This window comes from Alexandromys fortis, unplaced genomic scaffold (genome assembly GCF_014885135.2).
Source record: "Alexandromys fortis isolate MF-2015 unplaced genomic scaffold, M_Fortis_MF-2015_v1.1 scaffold_247, whole genome shotgun sequence".
Taxonomy (NCBI): domain Eukaryota; kingdom Metazoa; phylum Chordata; class Mammalia; order Rodentia; family Cricetidae; genus Alexandromys; species Alexandromys fortis.
The window spans coordinates 1679833-1701068 of NW_026068179.1; the positions used below are offsets into that span (position 1 = coordinate 1679833).

Here is a 21236-nt window from a genome sequence, read left to right on the forward strand (position 1 = left end):
TGAGAGGGAGGGCCTTGGTCCTGCCTCATTGTGGCGATACAACAGAATTCATTTACTCTCCCTTACCTTCTCTGAAAAACAGATGGGAAAGGAGGAGGGAAAATGGGGGAGCAGGGGAAGGAGGGAAAATTGGAATTAGTATGTGAAAATTAAGAAAATCTATAATCATTTTATCAGAAAATATTTTGAATATTTTTTTTATTTTTCTTTGTTAAGAATAGGGGTATTTTCTTTTTTTTAACTGAAGATGGATTTTTTTGCACAATATCTTCTGATTATGCTTTCCCCTCTGCTAACTCACCCAGATTCTCTCTCCTCACTCCCACACCCACCCAAATTCACACCCTATCTATCTATCTATCTATCTATCTATCTATCTATCTATCTACCTATCTAATCATTATTATTAATAATTAAATAATAACAAACCTAAATAGAACAAAAGAAATAAGCAAAAGAGAGCCAAAGAAAATACTCAAAAACACATACAGACACTGAGATACACATATTCATTCACACACACACAGAAAAGACATAAAAACAAAATTGGACAGCATTATATATTAACAAAAGATCTGTAAGATAATGAATAGGGCCCAGGCAAAGCATCATGAAACAAAACAAGCCCCCCTCCCACAATGATCTTCAAAAATAGCATTAAGTTCATTTTGTTTCTGGTCATCCACTGTTGGGCATGTGGCCTGTCCTTAAGTCTGGTTGGTATACTCAGGGAGAAAACTAATTCACCCTTTACTAGCAGCTGTAAATTGGAGATATTATCTGGGTTAAGGATGAGGGCTTGTATCCACTTCCCCTCTCAGTGCTGGGACCCCATCTGGCTTAGAACTGTGCAATCCCTCTGTATATTTCTCTTTAAATAAACCATTTATTTTTTGACTGTTTGATCAATAAATTTATTCCAAACATTAATCTAATGTTCTTTGCTTTTACAGCTAATTCTTTTCTTGTTCTATATAACCCAACCCCTTTGATGTCTTTTTTTTTCTTTTTTGAAAAAAATTTCGCCTCCTCCTCGCCTCTCATTTCCCTTCCCCTTTCTCCACTTCTCTCCCCCTCCCTTTCCAGTCCCAAGAGCAGTCAGGGTTCCCTGCCTTGTGGGAAGTCCAAGGTCCTCCCCCCTTCATCCAGGTCCAGGAAGGTGAGCATCCAAACAAGCTAGGCTCCCACAAAGCCAGTGCATGCAGTAGGATCAAAACCCAGTGCCATTGTCCTTGGATTCTCAGCAGCCCTCATTGTCCGCCATATTCAGAGAGTCCGGTTTTATCCCATGATTTTTCAGTCCCAGTCACGCTGGCCTTGTTGAGCTCCCAATAGATCAGCCCCACTGTCTCAGTGGATGGGTGCATCAATCGCAGTCCTGGCATTCTTGCTCATGTTCCCTCTCCTTCTGCTCCCCCTTTGGGCCTTGGGAGCTCAGTCGCACAGACATTCCTTATCCCCCTATAAACCATTTAATTTTTAAAGGATTTATTTATTTTTGCTTTATGTATATGTGTGTTTGCCTGTGTGCACGTAAATGTGCCACATGTGTGCCTGATGACCATAGAATCCAGAAGAGGCTTTGGGAGATGCTACAACTGGAGTCAGTATTCACATAATGGAAACTGAAATTTTTTCTGAGTCCTCTGGAAGAGCAGAAACTACCCTTAACTGGTGAGCTATCAGATCTCTAGCCCCTAGTTTTTATACTTCACTCACATTTTCTTGTTAAAAGTAAAATGTACAAACTTCTGAATACTATAAAATATTGATAATCATTCACAAATATGTCATAATTTTTACCTACATTAGAAAATTGTAGCTACCTACATTAATTGATACCTACATTAGAAAACAAATACACCATTGAGTGGATTAATGAGAAAAGAAAAAATAATATATGTAATTTCAACAAGACCAGAAAAAAATTATGTAAAATGTGAATAAAAACTAAAATAAAAGTAACATTAAAATATAGAGAATAAACCTGATTAAAAAACCATAACAATCACAAGCCAGCTAGAATGAAGTTCAACCAGGAAAACACCCTGAAAAAATATTTCTACTGGTCATAGAGAAAACCAATGTTAAGAGGTAAACACCACACAGAAGAAGGGATGCTGGCTGAAGAGATGATTTGCTGGGTAAAGCACTTGCCACAAAAACATGAGGGCCTAAGTCTGAATCCCTAAAATCCACATAAAAAGCCAAATAGAGTAGCACAAGTCTCTAATCCCAACACTCATACAGCATGGTAGAATATGGAGACAAGAAAATCCCTTAAACCTGGCAAGGAGCTAGCCTAGTATATGCAGAGACAGAAGAAGTGATCCTTTTACAAACAAGGTGGAAGGACTAACTCATGAGATTGTCCTCTGAGCTCCACAGATGTAATGTGGTATGAGCGCAGCCCCACACATGCATGTACAAATGGCTGCACACACAATATACACACATAAAAAAACACACAGAGAAAATTCTTAAAAAGAGATAAAGCACTATTAAAAAGTAGTCATGTCAAAAACAAAAAAGCAAGGATGGCCAAACCAATACTTCACAATGAAAACAGTGCTGGCAATCACCATCCCTGATTTCAAATTATAGCACAGAGTTATAATAATAAAATAGCATTGTACTTGCATAGAAAGACATGTTGATCAACAAAAGAACCACGTATAAATCTACACTCCTACAACTAACAGATGTTTTACAAAGAAGACAACAACACACACTAGAGAAAAGACCTACCCTTCCATTCCTTACTCCCATTTAACCTTTATTCTACGATTCTTCTTTGCTCTTTCATCCCACCCATCTTCTATCCCTGTCCCTTTAAAATATCTTCCTATGGTCACTTACTAGTTTCCTGACTTCTTTGGGAACTACAATTAGAACATGCACATTAAAAATGGAATGCTAACATTCACATGTGAGAGAAAATGCGTGGCATTTCTTTTTCTGCATCTGGACTACCTCAGCAAGGATAATTATTTCCAGCTCCAACCAGTTATATGAGAATATAGGTGAATTTTCATTACGTATATATATCACACTTGAATTGTCCATTCATCGCTTGATGGACATTTAGGCCGCTTTCCTTTCCTGACTAAAGCAATGGTGAACATGGGTCACCAAGTATCCATAGTAGGATGCAAAGTCCTTTGGGAATATGCCCAGGAGTGGTATAGCTGAGTTATATAGCAGATCTATATCTAGCTTTTGTGAGGAAGCACCACACCAATTTTCATAGTGGTTGCATCAGTGTGTACTCGCACTACAGTGGATGTATGTTTTCCTTTGTCCACATCCTTGCCAGTATTCGTGGTGATTTGTTGTTGAGGCTTTGTTTTCTTTTGCTTTACTTTAGTCATTCTGACTTCAATAAGATAAAATCTCAAGTAGTTTTGATTTTCCATTTCCCTGATAGTTGAGGATGTTGAGCTTTCTTAAATTATTTGTATTTCTTTTTTTTTTTTTTTTGAAAATTCTGTGTTTACTTTCATGCCTCAATTTCATTTGGCTGTTTTCATGATGTTCGGATCCTTTTAAAGTTTGGTTTTTAAGAGGATGGTCTTCTCATAGAGGTAAGGCTTGGAAAGATTTTCTTCCCATTATGTATGATGGCTCTCTACTCAAGTGATGGGTGCCCTTTGCCACACAGAACAAAATTTCATTTCATGAGGTCCCATATATTATCAGTTTTAGTGTCATGCATTATTGGAGTCCCGTTCCTAAAGACCTTTATGGTGACAAATGTGCCCAAGGATGTTCCTTACCTTTTCCCCTATGCACTTCAGGGTATAAGGTCCGACGTTGAAATCGTTGGTCCATTTGAAGTTAAGTTTTGTGCAGGATAAGAGATGAGAATCTAGGTTTTTTTTTTTTTTAATGTGTTGCTATCTAGTTTGACTAACATCATTTGTTGAATTCCCCATCAATTCATTTAACCTTATTTCCCCGTCTTTTCAAAACACAGTACTGTATAGCAATTAAAGAGCATAGATTCTGGAGTCAGGCATAGTAGCCCTCAACCCCCCACCAAAAAAGAAAGAAAACAATGCACAGAATTAAACGACTTATTCAAGATAACCCTTGAGACAGTTCCATATAACTGAAGCTGACCTCAAACTCCCTATGTTTGAACTGCTGATCCTCCTGCCTCACCCCATAAGGTGCTGGGATGACCACAACACTCACTATTTTTTTTTTTCAGGCTGTCACTGTTTCTCTGGTAGAAATATATAAAGAATATCTGGCTTCATACAGATACATCATTAGAAAAGAATGTAAGATTTTAACAAGTTCCTCAGATTGTTGTGAATAAACTTTTTTTATATTACATGGACTATGGAGTATATTTAAGAGTGTGGGGGGTTAATTAAAGTTACACAAATAGGGGTGACAATGGTCGCCCCCAAAGTCTTGACTATCTAACAAAAACCCGGTGCCAGGCATGGTAAACTTCCTTTTAAGTTTCTGATTAGGGCTATCAAAAGGACCCCCCAAACAATATATACTATAGTTAGTGCTCTTAGTGTCTTACAGAAAAAGAAGGTAAGATTCAATTGCTGAAGACAGAACATACTTTACCACACAGGATTTGAAGGAATACATCTAGAACTGAACTGGAAGCCTCCTCAGTGACCTCTAGCAATTGTAGTTTCAGAAGGAATCATACATGCAAGCTACCAACAGATCAGAACAAACAATAGCCCTATACAGTTGTAACACAATGAACAATAACATTGAACAATACGGCAGAATACTCTTAAAAGTGCAATAATGGCACTAATATCTTTGGAGTAATCAACAGTCACTTCACATGGCTTAAGACTCACTCAATAGCAGGGAATTCTTGCTTGGTGCTGTAAACTTAGCCAATTGCCCATGACTGAGGAGCCCATGGATGGTAGAGGAGAAGTTACCTAAATCAGTATAATGTCTACTGCATTACAAATCAACATTTGTCCTTATACCCACAAATAAGTGTAGCTCCCACTCTCATTAGAGAGCTTCCTTTTGCAGTTGATAGAGCTCATTTAGAAAAAAGCCACAACTGCAGGGAATCCTGTGAAAGAGAAGAGAATATTATAAAAGCCAGAGGTGATGGAGGAGACCAAGGAAATAAGGCTTTCTAAACACGACAGGACCAGTACACATATGAACTCACAGAGAATATGGCGGCATGCACAGGGCCTGCACATGTCTAAGCCAGATGTCTTAGCATTGAGAGGGAAGTGGACACAAGCCCTGATCAATAACCCAGAAGTTGTCTTTTGCTTATATATTATGGTTTCTGATTTTGTGTTTATACGGTATTTCTGTATGTGTATGCAAGTCTCTACATATATGTGTTTCTTGTGCTTTTTCTTTGACTCTTTTCTGTTTGTTTGCTGGATTGTTTGGTCCTATTCACATTTATTTATTTTTATTTTAACATTTCATTATTTCTTTAGATGCCTGTTTGTTTTTTAATAAGCAAGAGCAAGAAAGGATGTGGATTTGAGTGTGTGAAGGGGTGGGGAGGATCTGGGAGTTGCGGGCAGAAGAACCACTACAATATATTGTATAAAAATATTTACAATAAAAAGGAAGGAAAAAAGAAAGCCACAACTAGTCAAAATGCAGAGATTATCTGAACATTGGATGTCTAGCCCTAACAGACACATGTGTTGCATAGCTGATATGTTTAAGGCTCAGAAACATCACAGAAGAAGGTAATAAGAGGTTGTAAGGGACAGAAGACCCAGACAGCTGCTGGGAGAAAGTTTCTTCTGATAAAAAGCAAGGAAAAAGGAAGACATGATGGGGAGTAAGTGGATCATGGAGGATGAAGAGGAAGAGTGGAGGGTGAATGTGAATATAACCAAGACACATTATAAAAAATTCTTTAAATCTCAATAAATATAAAAAAGTAAAATATTTATTCCCTTTGCATTGTTGATAGAAAAAAAGGCACTTCTTCACATGCCAGGGACCAAAGCTTGGAGTTAGTACAATTTTCAAAATCCTGCTGTCTGCATTTCATGAATTCTCTGTGATCTGTTGAATTTATATCTTAGATTATTCTTTATTGTTTTAGCGGAAGATTCCTTGGGGCTTTATTACTCATTATATTAAAATACAAAATTAATGTTTTCCACTTGTATCTTTTTATATGTCATAATTCTATCTCAGCAGCAAAAATATACTGGAGAGGATATGTAGCTAGTCTTCTTTATGTGAACTATCTTTCCTCAGGCAAAGCACTCTTGGTCCTGCAGACAGGCCATCTTAATGCCCATCATGAAATTTTCCAAGAGGAAATCTCATTCCAACCCACATCTCAATACCCACTATACCAATAATTCAATAAGTACCAAGAAAATGTATACCTGAGAGAGTTCAGAATCTTTCTTTTTAAAATAACACAGTCAGAATTGTAAATACACACAGAGAAAGGGGGATTCTAGCTTTTACAAATGCTTGTCTATAACCTACACTGAAACTATTATCAAAATAAAATAAAAAAGTTTCTAGCAGGCCATGGTGCCACAGTTTTCCAAGTTCATTATTTGATAGGTAGAGACAGAAGTAGGATCAAAATTCATAGCCATCTTTTTGGGCAGTGGTAACACACAGATTTAATCACAGTATTTGGGAGGCAGAGGCAGGTGGATCTCTGAGTTGTAGGACAGTCCTATCTACAGTATGAGTTCAAGGATATCCAGAAGAAAGCAGAGAAACCCTGTCTCAAAAATTAAAATAAAATAAAATTCATATCCATCCACCACAAAGAAAGTTTGAGACCAGCATAAAAATGAGACCACCATAAAACAAAACAAAAATATCAAATGTCAGTTCATAGAAAAACTCTAGGTACTCCTATGTAAAAGATAAAATTGACTCATAAGATACTGTACTTAAATTTAATAAAAATAAAATCATGATAAAACTGAAAAGAAAGAACCATCATATTCTTATTACAAACCTGTGCTGGTGGTACTTGCAATGGATTGTTATCCAAAATTATTACTTGTAAATGGTGTAGCTTCCTATAGCAAACAGGAATTTCAGTCACTTTATTACAGGAGAAATCCAACTTCACTAAGGGAAGATCTCCTAATTCTGTTCAGAAATGAGAATAAAGTTAAAGATTGTATGGTTACTCTTTTACTCAAATAAGTAGAAATAGTGAATATCTTACCATCTGGCAAAACATGGAGATTATTTCTTCGTATATTTAACTCTTTAAGTGAATGTAATTTTCCCATTTGTTGGGGAAGGACCTGAATTTCATTGCAGCTAATATCCTAATGAAAACAAGAAAGTGAAACAATATCAAATTAAGAGTAATTTTATGCAAGAGAAACAAAGAAGGATCATCAAGAATTAGGGGAAAGAGAGAAGAGACAGCCCATCTAGATTTTACTGTTGATTATGAAGAAGCAAAAGGAAGCAGTAACTGAATATAACTCAAGGCTTCTCAGCTGCTCACTGAGCCTGGCTGTCTCATACTGCCTGTATCTCAGAACAGGTGTTACTAACACTGGGCAAGAAAAAGCCAGTTTGTGTCTCAGTACCTAAGAAAACTTGTCTCTCCAACTTTATGAATCAGAACCAAAGATGCAGGCTTGTTATAATTTTATTTAGTATTATATTTAGGAAAGTGGAACATATGAGTGAGTGGTAACCATATCAGAATATACAGTCATAATACACAGAGTGACCTTCCTAAAACCTCCTGGTGTTGTAGCGAACTTATTATTTTAAAGGTGAATTCAGTGGGAAGTAGCAATAGTATTGCAGCAAAACTAAAGCTATGTACATATGCATACATAATTTATAAACTATGTATTATTTATATGTATATAATGCCACATTTTATTGAGGTAACAGAACACAGCAAGGTTAAAAAGAACTGCCTAACTCAATATAAGCTGTCCAATGCCACTGAAAGTTCTTGTAAAACCATAAAAGCCTCCAGCATGCTGAGTAAATATACCAATAAATATTTAGACTAGAAACTAAGCCAAAATAAACAAATTTAAGGCAAGCTTTAGCATGTTTGAGTTTGTCTGCCTTGTGTAAAATGTTATTCAGAGTGACAATTAAAAATATTGACCAATGAGAATAAAGGCTGGCGAACTCACCCTGAAAAAAAAAAAAGAAAAGAAATACAAATATACTTTCAATTTTAAAATTTAAGAATATGGATAAATTGTTACCAAAGTTAATTATAATTTTTTTCTGGCAGATCTTTATTTGAATTAGATCATAGGTCAATATACCACAGCCAATAAATAATTCCATGAAAAAAAATTGATATTAGATTTAGTAAGTACATGAGCAAAACTCTCAACAAAAGAACAACTTTGTCCATTGGAATTAGAAGGAGCCAAATGTTCCAGCATAGATAAAACACTGTAGATAACAACAGCCAACTTAATCTACCATCTACCATAGATCATTTCACATTATTTAGGAGAATAAAAACCTAAAGAAAATCAGGAACATCAAGATGTGAATTAGAGAACCAGGATCCATAGTCATGGTAAGTTTAAATAAATCACTCTCTACAAAAGAGTAAGAATACGAAACAGTTACAAGCACATATGCATATAGTCCGAATTCCACTCAAAGATATCTAAAGGAATAAGAATCTGAAGTCTCTCAAGGTTAGAAAAAATATAACCCTGATTTAAAGGCCACTTGTCTAAAGACCTTTTGTTAAAGAGATCACATAGAAACCTACTACTATAGAAACTTTTAAAAAATATAGATAAAATCACATGCATATATAAAATGAGTTAAAATGGAGTCACCTAATAATAGGTCAAAAACGCTACTAGATGTAATACATTATTAAATAAAATGTCTAGTGCCAGGAATGGGCCATGTCTTTGAGAATTTTTGAACAATGAGGGCCTAAAGACCCACAAATGTTACAGACTCTTGCTATTGCTGTTAACTACCCTCAAACACTGACAGTAAGACCTTTTACTGAAGATGGCACCTACTTGAGACACAGGACAAGGAGGAATCAAGCTGGTACTCCCCTGGAAGCTTCCTTCCTACGGCTAGCTTTCATAGTTCTAAAAGGTACTATGCTTGCTACCAGAATAGAAAAGTAGGCATAAATAGTATCCAGCTACAAACCCTGTGGACTACCATAATAACTGGCCTGCCATTGTGCAATAGTGGCATGAACACCATCGGAGTAAACTATGAATTTTTGGTAGAATTTAATGTTTCCTCCATAATATTAAATTCATACCTGGTGCTATTATCAGACCAGTAACTTGTGACTAAGCAGGCCATAGCCCCTAGGAGAAAAGCCAACTACTACTATTCTGCTAGATGGACACAGCATTAAACTGATTTCTTATAATTTATTATTATAAACATAGATTAGTACATCTTTTAACCCTCATCAGAGAAGCTTCTGTTGACAGTGGAGTATAAACCAAAATATCTATAACTATCAAGGGTTCAGAGAATATGTAGTTGTGTAATGATTAGTACTAAAGGGAACATGTATACCACACCCTCTCCTTCTAAGGCTGAGAGAACATTGTGTAAGATGGTATAGGATAATTAAGGATGACCACAAGAAAACAGTGTTTTCCAATATAGAAGGGAAGTTGCACATATGAATCCACAGCAGATGTGGCACTGTCCACTAGACCTGTGTAAACTCAAGCAAGATAAATGACCGCATGGAGAGGAGAAATGGACAGGAAGCCCCACCCTTAGTTAAAGTGTGATTGAAAATGATACTAGTTTACTTTAAGCTGTATCCTCCAGAACATATGAGTGTAGGTGCTGATTTATTTAAGTTGCACTGAGAGATTTTAACTTCTAAAGATCATTGAACTGTTCAAAATATCCCTGGATTACATGATGTCCAAAAGTAGCTTTCTGCAGAGAACTATGAACTGTGAAAGAAATTAAGCCATTGTAGTCAATTTTTAAAAGCCTTTTAATAAACCAGGCAATGGTGGTGCACACTTTTAAAAACCAGAACTTAGAAGGCAGAAGCAGACAAATCTCTGTGCATTTGAGGTCAGCTTGGTCTACAAGAGCTAGTTCTGTAATAGGCTCCAAAGATACAAAGAAAAACATGTCTCAAAAAGCAATATAATAAAACCACTTAGAGAAATTCTAACAATAGGAAAATATCAAGAAGAACTGCTTCAACTTCAGTGAGTGAAAGTGTACTATGAAAGACCTGTTCGACAAGAACATGGTCTTAGAAGAAAAAAACTGAAGAAAATATTATAAAATGAAAAGATCTCCCATGCTCTTGAGATAGAATCAACAGAATAAAAATGGCAATCCTATCAAAAGCAATCTATAGATTCAATGCAATCCCCATCAAAATCTCAACACAATACTCCACAGACCTTGAAAGAAAAATAATCAACTTCATATGGAAAAACAAAAAACGAAAGATAGCCAAAACTATCCTGTACGATAAAGGAACATCCAGAGGGAACACAATACCTGAAATCAAGCTCCATTATCCAACTACATTAATGAAAACAGCTTGGTATTAGCATAAAAACAAACAGGTTGACATATGAAATCAAATCAAAGATCCAGATATAAATCCGCACACCTATGAACACCTGATTTTGACAAAGAAGCTAAAATTATACAGTGGAAAAAAAGAAAGCATCTTCAACAAATGGTGCTGGCATAACTGGATGTCAGCATGTAGAAAAATGAAAATAGATCCATATCTATTGTCATGCAAAAACTCAAGTCCAAATGAATTAAAGACCTCAATAAAAATTCAACCACACTGAACCTGATAGAAGAGAAAGTAGGAAGTAGTCTTCAATGCATGAGCATAGGAGACCACTTCCTAAATATAAACACCAGTAGCATAGACACTTAGAGAAACAATAAATAAATGGGACCTCCTGAAACTGAGAAGCTTCTATAAAGCAAAGGACACAGTCAATAAGACAAAAAGGCAGCTTATTGAATGGGAAAAGATCTTCATCAACCCCACATCAGACAAAGGACTGATCTCTAAAATATATGAAGAGCTCAAGAAATTAAACATTAAAATAATAAATAACCCAATTAAAAAATCAGGTATAGAACAAAACAGAATTCTCAACAGAAGAAGTTCAAATGGCCAAAAGATACTTAAGGAAATGTTCAACATTCTTAGCCATCAGGGGAATGCAAATCAAAACAACTCTGAGATAACATCTTACACCTGTCAGAAGGGCTAAAATCAATGATACCAATGATACCTTAAGCTGGAGAGGATGCGGAGTAAGGGAAACACTCATTGATTGCTGGTGAGAATGCAAACTTGTACAACCACTTTGGAAATCAGTATAATGGTTTCTCAGAAAATTGGAAATCAATCTACCCCAGGATCCAGCAATACCACTCTTGCACATATATCCAAAAGATAAACATACTACAAAGGCATTTGTTCAACTAAGTTCATAGCAGCATTATTTGTAATAGTCAGAACCTGGAAACAACCTAGATGCCCCTCAACTAAAGAATGGATAAAGAAAATGTGGCATATCTACACATTAGAATAATACTCAGTGGTGAAAAACAATGACATTAATTTTGCATAAAAATGGATGCAACTAGAAAACAGTATCCTGAGTGAGGTAACCCAGACCCAAAAGGATGAGTATGGTATGTACACATTCATAAGAGGATACTAGCTCTAAACAAAGGACATTGAGCCTATAGTTCATGATCGTCGAGAAGCTAAGTAATGAGGTAAAACCAAAGAAAAACATATATACATCCACCTGGAAATTGAAAACAGACAAGAACACCTGACAAAATTGGGAGAATGGTCTGGGAGGAGAAGGGAGGGTGAAAGGAAAAGAGGTTGGGAGAAAAGGAGGGGGAGTGAACTTGAGGGAATGGAATAGTTTAGATGTAGAAAGGACAGATAAAATCTCACAACAGAACCTTCATCCAGAAACTGATGAAAACAGAGGCAGAGACCCACAGTGGAGGACTGGGCTGAGCTCCCAAAGTCCCAAAAAGTGGGAGGAACGAGAAAATGAGCAAAGAGTTCAAGACCATGATGGGGACGCCCAGTGAAACAGTTCACCTGAGCTAATGGGAGCTCACCAACTCTAGCTGGTCAGGGAAGGAACCAGCATGGGATCAAACTAGTCCCTCTGAATGTGGGTGACAGTTGCATAGCTAGAGAATACTTTGGGGCCACTGGCAGTGGCACCAGGACTTATCCCTACTGCTTGTATTGGCTTTTTGGGATCTTATTCTCTTTGGATGGATACCTTGCTCAGCCTAGATATAGTAGGGAGTGTCTTGTACCATCCCCAAAGCAATGTGCCTTACCCTCTCTGAGGAGTGGATAGGTGGTTGGATGGGGGAATAGGTGGAGGGAATAGAAGGAGGGGAATAAGAGGGAACTGGTATTGGTTGTAAAAGGAAAAAAAAGATAGTTTATTTTTTCTTTTTAAAAATACAATAAAAAGAAAGTGTACTATGAATTCTGTTCACCTTGTTGCATGACAAATTTATATGGCTGTTTCATAACATTGTTTATGGACTACTGGTTATTAATGAAATCCTTCATAATTTCATCATTTATATTATACAACAAATGAGACAAAAAATTATTAGTAGAAACTACAAACACCACTTACTTTTTTATAAAGAAACACATTATGTTGTAATAATCGCACAGATACTATATTAATTAAAACACTGCTTGGCCCATTAGCTGTAGCTTCTTATTGGCTCTTATATCAATTTATTCCATTTCTATTAATCTATATATCACCACGAGGTCGTGGCCTACCAGCAAAGTTTCAGCATGTCTATTTCCGTCCTCTCCATGGTGTCTCTCTGACTCTGCCCTTCCTTCTCCCAGCATTCAGTCCTGCTTTCCCTGCCTACCCAAGTTCTGCCTTACTATAGGTCCAAAGCAGTTTCTTTATTCTTTCATGGTAATCACAGCACACAGAGGGGACTCCCACATCATATGTATGCCATTTTTTCTTAGACTGGAAAGACAGAAGTTTAAGCATCATAATGTATTACGCATATTAAATTTTTTCAGACAGATACTATATTTAAAATGCCTTAACTATTGATGAGCCAATGTGAAAAGTTAAAGGAAACCAAGCTTCTGGCATTATAAATATCATGGAATTACATCACGAGTATACATTATTGCAGAATGTTATTATTGAAACATGCTCTATAATATTTTATTAAAGTTGAGAAATTTTTAGCATTCACTATTTTTCTAGACCTTTCATTTGTGTATCTATGTGTTATTCTAACATTAAAAATTAATGCATTTATATTAATGTTTAACTGAAAATTTCCATAGAGTTAGCTAATTATAGTCAGTCACTTTTATTGTATATAAATTTCTGAAGTTTTTCATTTCTTTTACACTGAAACTTACTTATCTTACTATATTTACTAAATGCTTTTGGGGGTCTTTGTTGTTTATTTTAAAGAGTGTGGTTGCTCAACTGTGCGCCAGGGGAAGACCACTCATCTAAGAATATATGTACCACCAATTGAACTGGATGGGATTTTAATATTTTTTTAAGATGAAACAATGCTCATTAGGTAAGGAATCCAGGTATATTTGAGGGTGTCAGGGGGAAGTTGGGAAAAGTGATGAATATTACTAAAATATATTGTAAAATATTTTCAAAGAACTGAAAAATATGATTTAAAAGAAAATTATACAAACTGTGGAACTAAGCACCTGTTAATATTTGGTTCTCAAATTCTAATGCTTAATCACATTAATAAATCAACATAGTTTGATTTAAATAACTGGAATACACAAAAAAGAAAGTCATTGAAATAAATAAAGGTAATAAGAATGTTTCATCTTACAAAAACAGACCTTAAAATTTCAGTAGGTAACAAGGATTTGAGGGATGAGAAGTTGTGCATTTTTTCACAGAATGGTCAAGGTCAAGAGATAAAGCCAGCAGGGGCATTATTTTGATTGAAAATAATAGAATTTTTAACCAATAGAATTCTAAAAAAGGAGAATAGGGTAGGTTCAAATATACCCAGAGACCTGTCTATTTTGGAAATACACTGATATATTAGTTTCCTACATTCAGAATTGACTGTCCTTGATCATTTCTAAGATCTTTTCTAACCCCAAACTTCTATGGCTCTAAAGCATAAAGAGAAACTGGACATGAAGTGATTTCTTAGCAAATAGACACAATCTTGACATTTCTGATATTGTACATTGCTAGAATATGTTCCCATTATAAAATCATAAATAAGCTTAAAAATAAAACTTCTGGTCCTTTAGAGATAATAAAATCCTACTTAAGAAAATTCATAAAGCACCATTTTTTGAAAAGCTTTACCTTAATACAAAACAGGATATAAAAATAAACAGCATGTCACAGTGTAAAACTGAAGTGATACAAATATATGAAAATATTTCAATGCTTAAGCACTCTGTTTTGCTCTAGACATTCAATGTCCTTTAAAAATCTAAAATGTTATTATTCAGAGGCATTATATCAATTTCCACAATCAATTGTATATAATTGCCTCTTTACATTTACTTTGGCCCTAAAAGGGTTATAAAGTCCTGTGAGCATATTAATTGACTTATAATTGTGTTATCTTGTTAATACTACTTCTGTTTGTGAGCCTCCTACATTTTGCCTTTTAAAAACTGATTATTTGTTCATTTGTTTGTTTGTTTTGATTAAATGGGGTCTCAATAATGTAACAACTGCTAAGTTCAAATGATTATCTTACCTTCCCCCAGAGTAGCTGAGAATAATGGCATGCACCACGCAAAGCTGCGTTCTCCACTTTTACCATTCTGTTCTAACTCTCTGCATCAGCTCCATAAAACATTAGGAAAAAATATCATTTCCTTAAGAACTTCTCTGTCTTCAAAGTCAATTGATAAATAGCTCTTCACTTGATACATATATCTGAAAGCTTGTAACCAAGTCTCCTAAAGCATCTTTGTCTGAGGAATTACCGAACTTTTCCTGTGTGGGCTAGGAGCTAAATTCAGTCATAAAAAAATGTACCTGAAATTGTTACCCAACTGAATTTAGACATATACCAAGTTATTCTCTTTTTTTAAAAAATACACTGAAATTCTACAAAGAAATGAGTATAACTCTAAAATAAAATGTATATTATATGTGGCATATAGACTTATAATTATTATTTTACTCACCAGCTCCATCAAATCTTTTAGCTTTCCAATTTCTTCTGGAATGGATACCAGCTTATTATTGCTGACAACCAAAACTTTAAGTGGAAGGTCAAATAAGTATTTTGGCAATGTTGATAAAAGATTTCGACTAAAAAAAATTAAGAAAATCTCATTATGAAAAATGTCTGAATCTTTATGTTAGGCTAAAAAAAAGTACAGAGCACATCAACAGTAAATAATAAGCATTCACTAAAAAGTACCATTTATTGAGTATTTCACTTCAAACAAGAACATGTAACTTACGTTCATACACTGGCTAATATTCACATTAACCTAAGATAGGTAGTATTAGCTTTAATATACAAATATGAAAATGAAGGCTAAAGCTCCCTGTGACTTGTCTATTGTAACAGAGATACACACACAAATCCGATAGCAAAAATTCTGCTATTACATATGATAATGCTCATAAGTAGCCCCTGCAATAAAAACTCAGGGTTTTCTGAGCTAGAGAATGCCAGAACTTTCTGGGGCATATTTTAGCACACCTAATACCTTCATAAGGATCTTGGCTGAAATTTGTGGACATTGTACTTAAAATGATGTAAGAAATCTATCTTTTAAAATATCAGTAGCTTGAAGCATGGAGAGATGGCTCAGCAGTTTTGGACATGGACTGCTGTTGAAACCCACCCAAATTTCATTCTCAGCACCTGCAAGGGGGCAGTTCACCATTTCCTGTAACTCCAGCTCCAGGGAATCTGACACCATCTTCTGGCCTCCACAAGTGACCCACTCATACATACAATTAAAGATAAACTAAATCCTTAACAATAGTAGTAGTTTTTAGATATCTTGCATCAGAACAACATGGTAGAGCACTTCTATTTCAGTCTAACATTAATGAAATATTCCTTAGAGTACATTTAAATACAGTAACAAATAACATTTTATTGATTAATTACAATCTGCCAGTAAATGTTCAGAATAAAATCAACTGTTCATCACAGCAACCTACTTTAGGTAAACACTCATCATGAACCCCATTTTAAAAAGGAAAATAAATCACAATGGGAGTAAGTGAAATGTTCTAAAGTTACAAAGTTGGTAAGCAGGAAAGCCTGGATTGAAATCTGGTCAATCTAGATTTGGTATCCTTTCACTTCACATTCTATACTCAAATGTCAAATTCAGATGGATTGACCCAAAATATCTCAAAATCAAAAATATAGAGAAGAAAACATTCCAATTACATACTCGTAAGCACTGACAAGGAATAAAATATCATTGTTTTCCTATTTTTCAAGTTAGCATTTAGAAACTTGTACTTTTAGCGTTTTATGTAATGTATACAGGAACAAAAGATCTATGTTATTCAAGCAAGAATAACATAAGATTCTCCATCCCATCTTACCTCTGCAGAGAATTTCCATAAACACTGGGCTGGCTTTAAAGTAGTGTGTGTGTGTGTGTGTGTGTGTGTGTGTGTGTGTGTGTGTGTGTGTAACAAAAGAGAAGGACACTATTCTTCAATTAGTAAACCCCAAAGAACTTCTGAAATGTCTAATTTCCTATGAATATATGGTTTTTTTTTCTGGAAACAGATTAACCCAGTTTTCTCATATGGAATAAAAGAATAATATGACCTATGTCAAAATGATGTTGGAATATTAAAAGAAGTAATATGGGTCAAACACTTGTAATATTGCCTAGTATAGTAAAGCCATATTAAGCATAAAATGGCTAGGGATGCCATCCAGTGATAAAATGCTTGCCTAGCATGGACAACACCCTGGATTGATCCCCATCATTGAAAGAAAAAAAAAATACGTTAAGTTAAAAGATGCTCTGTCACCTCCAAACTTTCGAACCTTCCATTCCAATTTGCCCATTCTTGAACTGGCAACACATTACATGATAAAACTTTACTTGGTGTTTCATTATAATGTTTGACTAGTGTAACTAGACTGCCATATAAATGAATTCAAAAAACTGGGCAACAAATAAGAAAAAATTTATGTTCTAAATCCTTCCTCTCAAAGTGAGATCTAATGATCAACACACATGCAGGTAAATTACCAGGGGACCTTTTAGAAAATGCAGGTCCCTCAGCAGACCTAACAAGATCCCCAGACAATTCCTGTGTATGAAACTTTGAGAAACATTGCCTTAAATAACAAGACCAAAAGCTTATAGAACAATGACAACATAAACAAAATACAATTTTTATTATTAAAAGTGATTAAAGATTTAAGAAAATGCAAAAAAAGTTTTAATAAAGATTTATATTATTATTACTAATATTATTGATTATTACTAATTGGTATTGAGTGTTTTACTGCATGCATGTATGTATTATGTGTATTCTTAGTGCTTGAGGAGGTCAGAAAAGGTCTTTGGATCCTGGGAAACTGTTGCTAAAGGTGGTTATGAGCCAACAAGAGGGTGCTGGGCATCAAACCCTGGTCCTCCAAAACCAACAGCCTGTTCTAGTAATGGCTGAGCCATCTTTCTAGACCCTGAAAAATTGTATTTTTTAAAAATTGTTTCCTTACCTAATGTTAAGGTATGTTAACATCTGCAAATTCTTAATGGCTTCAGGAATCGTTTTGATACAATTATGATATAAGTTTAATGTTTCAAGAGGTGCAAATAACCATACATCTGAAGGAATTTCTGTAAAGCGATTTCTGGAAAGATCTGAAAAATAAAAACAATTTTGAGTAGCAAGTATACACCTGTATATACAGTAATAAACAGAACGATTTTCACTCAGAATCTAAATAACTATTGGATATATTGTAAAATATTATTTACCAGTATCTTGAAAAACTATTTTAATATAGTGGTATAAAATGTTTACTAATTAATTTATTTTAAAATCATTTTAACAAAATAAGCTACTAAATGTATTAAAATGCAAATATGCTATTTATCTTTAAATATATCAATAGTGGGAGGCATAATTTAGTGGCATTTTACTTGGCTAGTATGAAAAAGGCCATGGGTACATAACATGGGTACATAACCATATACACACAACATACAAAAAAAAAGAAAGTTTTGAAAAAAAATTAGTACATCACATGATGGACTAAAATAATAATAACTAGAAAGAGTTTCTTTCTTCATATCAATACTATAGACCCTTTTGGATAAGCATCTGTTGATGGGGATTATGTTGAGCATTATGATAGTAGCTATCCACTTTCTAGCCATGACAGCCAAACAAACAAAACAAATAAACAAAAAAAAACGTAAAATACAAGTGGTTCTCAACTACCTAAGTAATTATCAAATTAATTACCTTATGGAACTAACATTGTTTGTACTAGTTTATTATACTTAATTGACTTAAAAGATAATAATCTTCAGAAAAGGATTATCTTTATCAGGGAGAACATCTACAGTCTAGCCTGGCCCACCATCTGTTCTGTTCTCAGTAGGAAAACAATCTCCTATTAATAGTGTTCAACATCTTCACTGCTAAAAAAGAAAGCTATTTATTCATCAAGAGAGTGAATTCCCTCTTTAGAACATCAATATGTATGTGTTAATACAAATGGATACAGAAAATGGAGGCAGAGGTAAAGAGCTGATTCACATTCTCATCTAATATAAAAAATTGTAATTAGCAAAGGAAACATAAACTATAAATCTCTAACTCTACAATACAAAAATTTATTTACGTTAATTTCATGAATATTATTGATAACTTAATGAAATTATGGAATTACTAGAAAACAAAATCTGAACACTATCAGAATACCCAAGTGTGATGCAAAGAGAGAATATGAAGTCATCATTTTTCTATTATGGTTTCCCTCTTTTTTTTTCTCTTTTGTTCAAGACAGGGTTTCTCTGTGAAACAGTTCCGGAACTTATTTTGTAGACCAGACTGGCCTCAAACTCACAGAAATCCTCTTGTCCCTGACTCCCTAGTGCTTAAATTAAAGGTGCATGCCAGCACACACAGCTTTTCTTATTCTTCTACTTTTAGAGTATTAGAAGGTAAAGTTACTCCTTACAATTAATTTTAAATTTTAATAATAGTATTATGCTTAGTACACTCTTCTAGACAGATTCACGTGTGAATTACTAATAAATAATTCAATGGTCCCAGAGAGAAGTAATGATATTTGAAACAAAACTAGAAAAAAAGAAAATGGATAGAATTTAAAATATATTTAACACTGTCACATAATAGAGAAGAATAAGGGAGGGGCTATATGGACTAGGTAAGAATTAAGAATCAAAGATAGCCAGAGGACTCTAGCCTAGCCTTTTATTGATGTTACCTAAAATCAATGGGAGTGGAACCAGATTTTTGTTACTACTGCTAAAGGTGGGAAGATATAATTAGATTTATCTGATGATTATTAATCTCAAGCATGATGTCTCAAATGAATAAATAAAATTAGAAGTTATAGAAATAACATTAATGCTACAAAATCATAGAAACAGAAAATGTCACTTAACCAGAGTATTAAGAGAGATCAAGAATGGCCATCAGCTAGTGGGGATGTACACATATTTAATCACAGTATAGCATTACATGGCATGACAAGATGCAATAGAACTAGGCACAAATCCTCCTATTAAGGCTGGAAAAGAAAACACAATAGGAGGAAAGGGGTCCGCAGAGTAAGCACGGGAGTTAGAGACAGCCGCACTCCCTGATGTGGGAGTCCCATCTGTGCTTTGCTTCTATTGGTTAATGAATAAAGAAACTGCTGTGGCCTAATTGATAGGGTGGAACTTAGATAGGTTGAGAAGACAGAACTGAATTCTGGGAGGAAGAAAGCAGTGTCAGAGAGAAGCCATGGATCCTCCACCTGAGAAAGATACAGATTAGAGTCTTTCCCGGTAAGCCACCGCCACATGATGATATACAAATTAATAGAAATGGATTAAATCATATGTGAGAATTAGCCAATAGGAGGCTGAGATAATGAACCAAGCAGTGATTTAATTAATACAATTTCTGTGTGGTTATTTTGGGGCTAAGCTAGCTGGGCAGCTGGGACAAAACAGCAGACTTCCAAGCAGCTCAGAGGTGCAAGTGTGCCCTCCTCATTGTAACAACTCCCACTGTTAGGAGTCTCATAAGCACCCCAAGCTAAACAACTACAGCATGTATGGAGAGGACCTAGTGTAGATCCATGCAGGCTCTGTGACTGCTTCTTTCACGTCTTTATGTCTTTTTGTTAAATATTCATTTATTTGTTTGTTTATTTATTTATTTATTATGTATACAATATTCTGTCTGTGTGTATGCCTGCAGGCCAGAAGAGGGCACCAGATCTCATTACAGATGGTTGTGAGCCACCATGTGGTTGCTGGGAATTGAACTCAGGACCTTTGGAAGAGTGGTCAACACTCTTAACCTCTGAGCCATCTCTCCAGCCCCCTTCCATCTCTTTGAGCCCATAAAGCTGGCTGGTCTAGTGTATATCTTCAGTTCTAGAAATGTTAGGTGAGGTGGAGGCAGAAACAAGAGAGCCCCAGGCACTTGCAGGCCAGATACCCTGGAGTAACCCATAGGAACTGTAAGTAATTTTGTCTCAAGTATGGGGAAAAGTGTGAAACAACACCTGTTATCCTGTGACATACATACACATACACTGTGACACATGTGTGCCTGCAATCACATGAAAATGTACATACACACACATGCTCACAATAAAAATAAATAAATAAATAAAATAAAAACGGACAAAAAACGTTCTAGAAAAGCCCAACAGTGGTGTCACACAGCTTTAATCTCAGAACCTAGGAGGTGGAGGCAGTTCAATCTTTAAGGCCATCCTGGTCTACAAAGTGAGTTCCAAGACAGCCAAGGCTACACAGAGAAAACTTATCCAGAAAAAAAAAGCAAAAAAAAAAACAAGCATCTATGAAAATTCTCAATGGAAAAGGTAAAAACCACAAAAGATCTCAAATGTAACAAGGAAAAATATTACTACTAATAATTAATACCAATGATTTTATTAAGATAATCTTAATATACTATTTTAATAACATATGTTCTTGCTTTCAAATATGGTAAATTACAAATAGA

The 21236-nt window shown here is 35.1% G+C and overlaps 1 protein-coding gene across 6 annotated transcripts in view; it reads right to left on the reverse strand.

The window, feature by feature from the left end:
• Positions 1-21236, reverse strand: part of Lrch2 (leucine rich repeats and calponin homology domain containing 2) — a 97191-nt gene that overhangs the window by 50027 nt on the left and 25928 nt on the right. For all 6 annotated transcript variants that reach the window (XM_050129083.1, XM_050129081.1, XM_050129080.1 and 3 more), the window contains exons 2-5: positions 17731-17875; positions 15197-15323; positions 7187-7292; positions 6971-7107 (exon numbers count right to left, since the gene is read on the reverse strand). In XM_050129083.1, coding sequence (XP_049985040.1) covers positions 6971-7107; positions 7187-7292; positions 15197-15323; positions 17731-17875 — 515 coding nt within the window. The remainder of the gene's footprint in view (positions 1-6970; positions 7108-7186; positions 7293-15196; positions 15324-17730; positions 17876-21236) is intronic.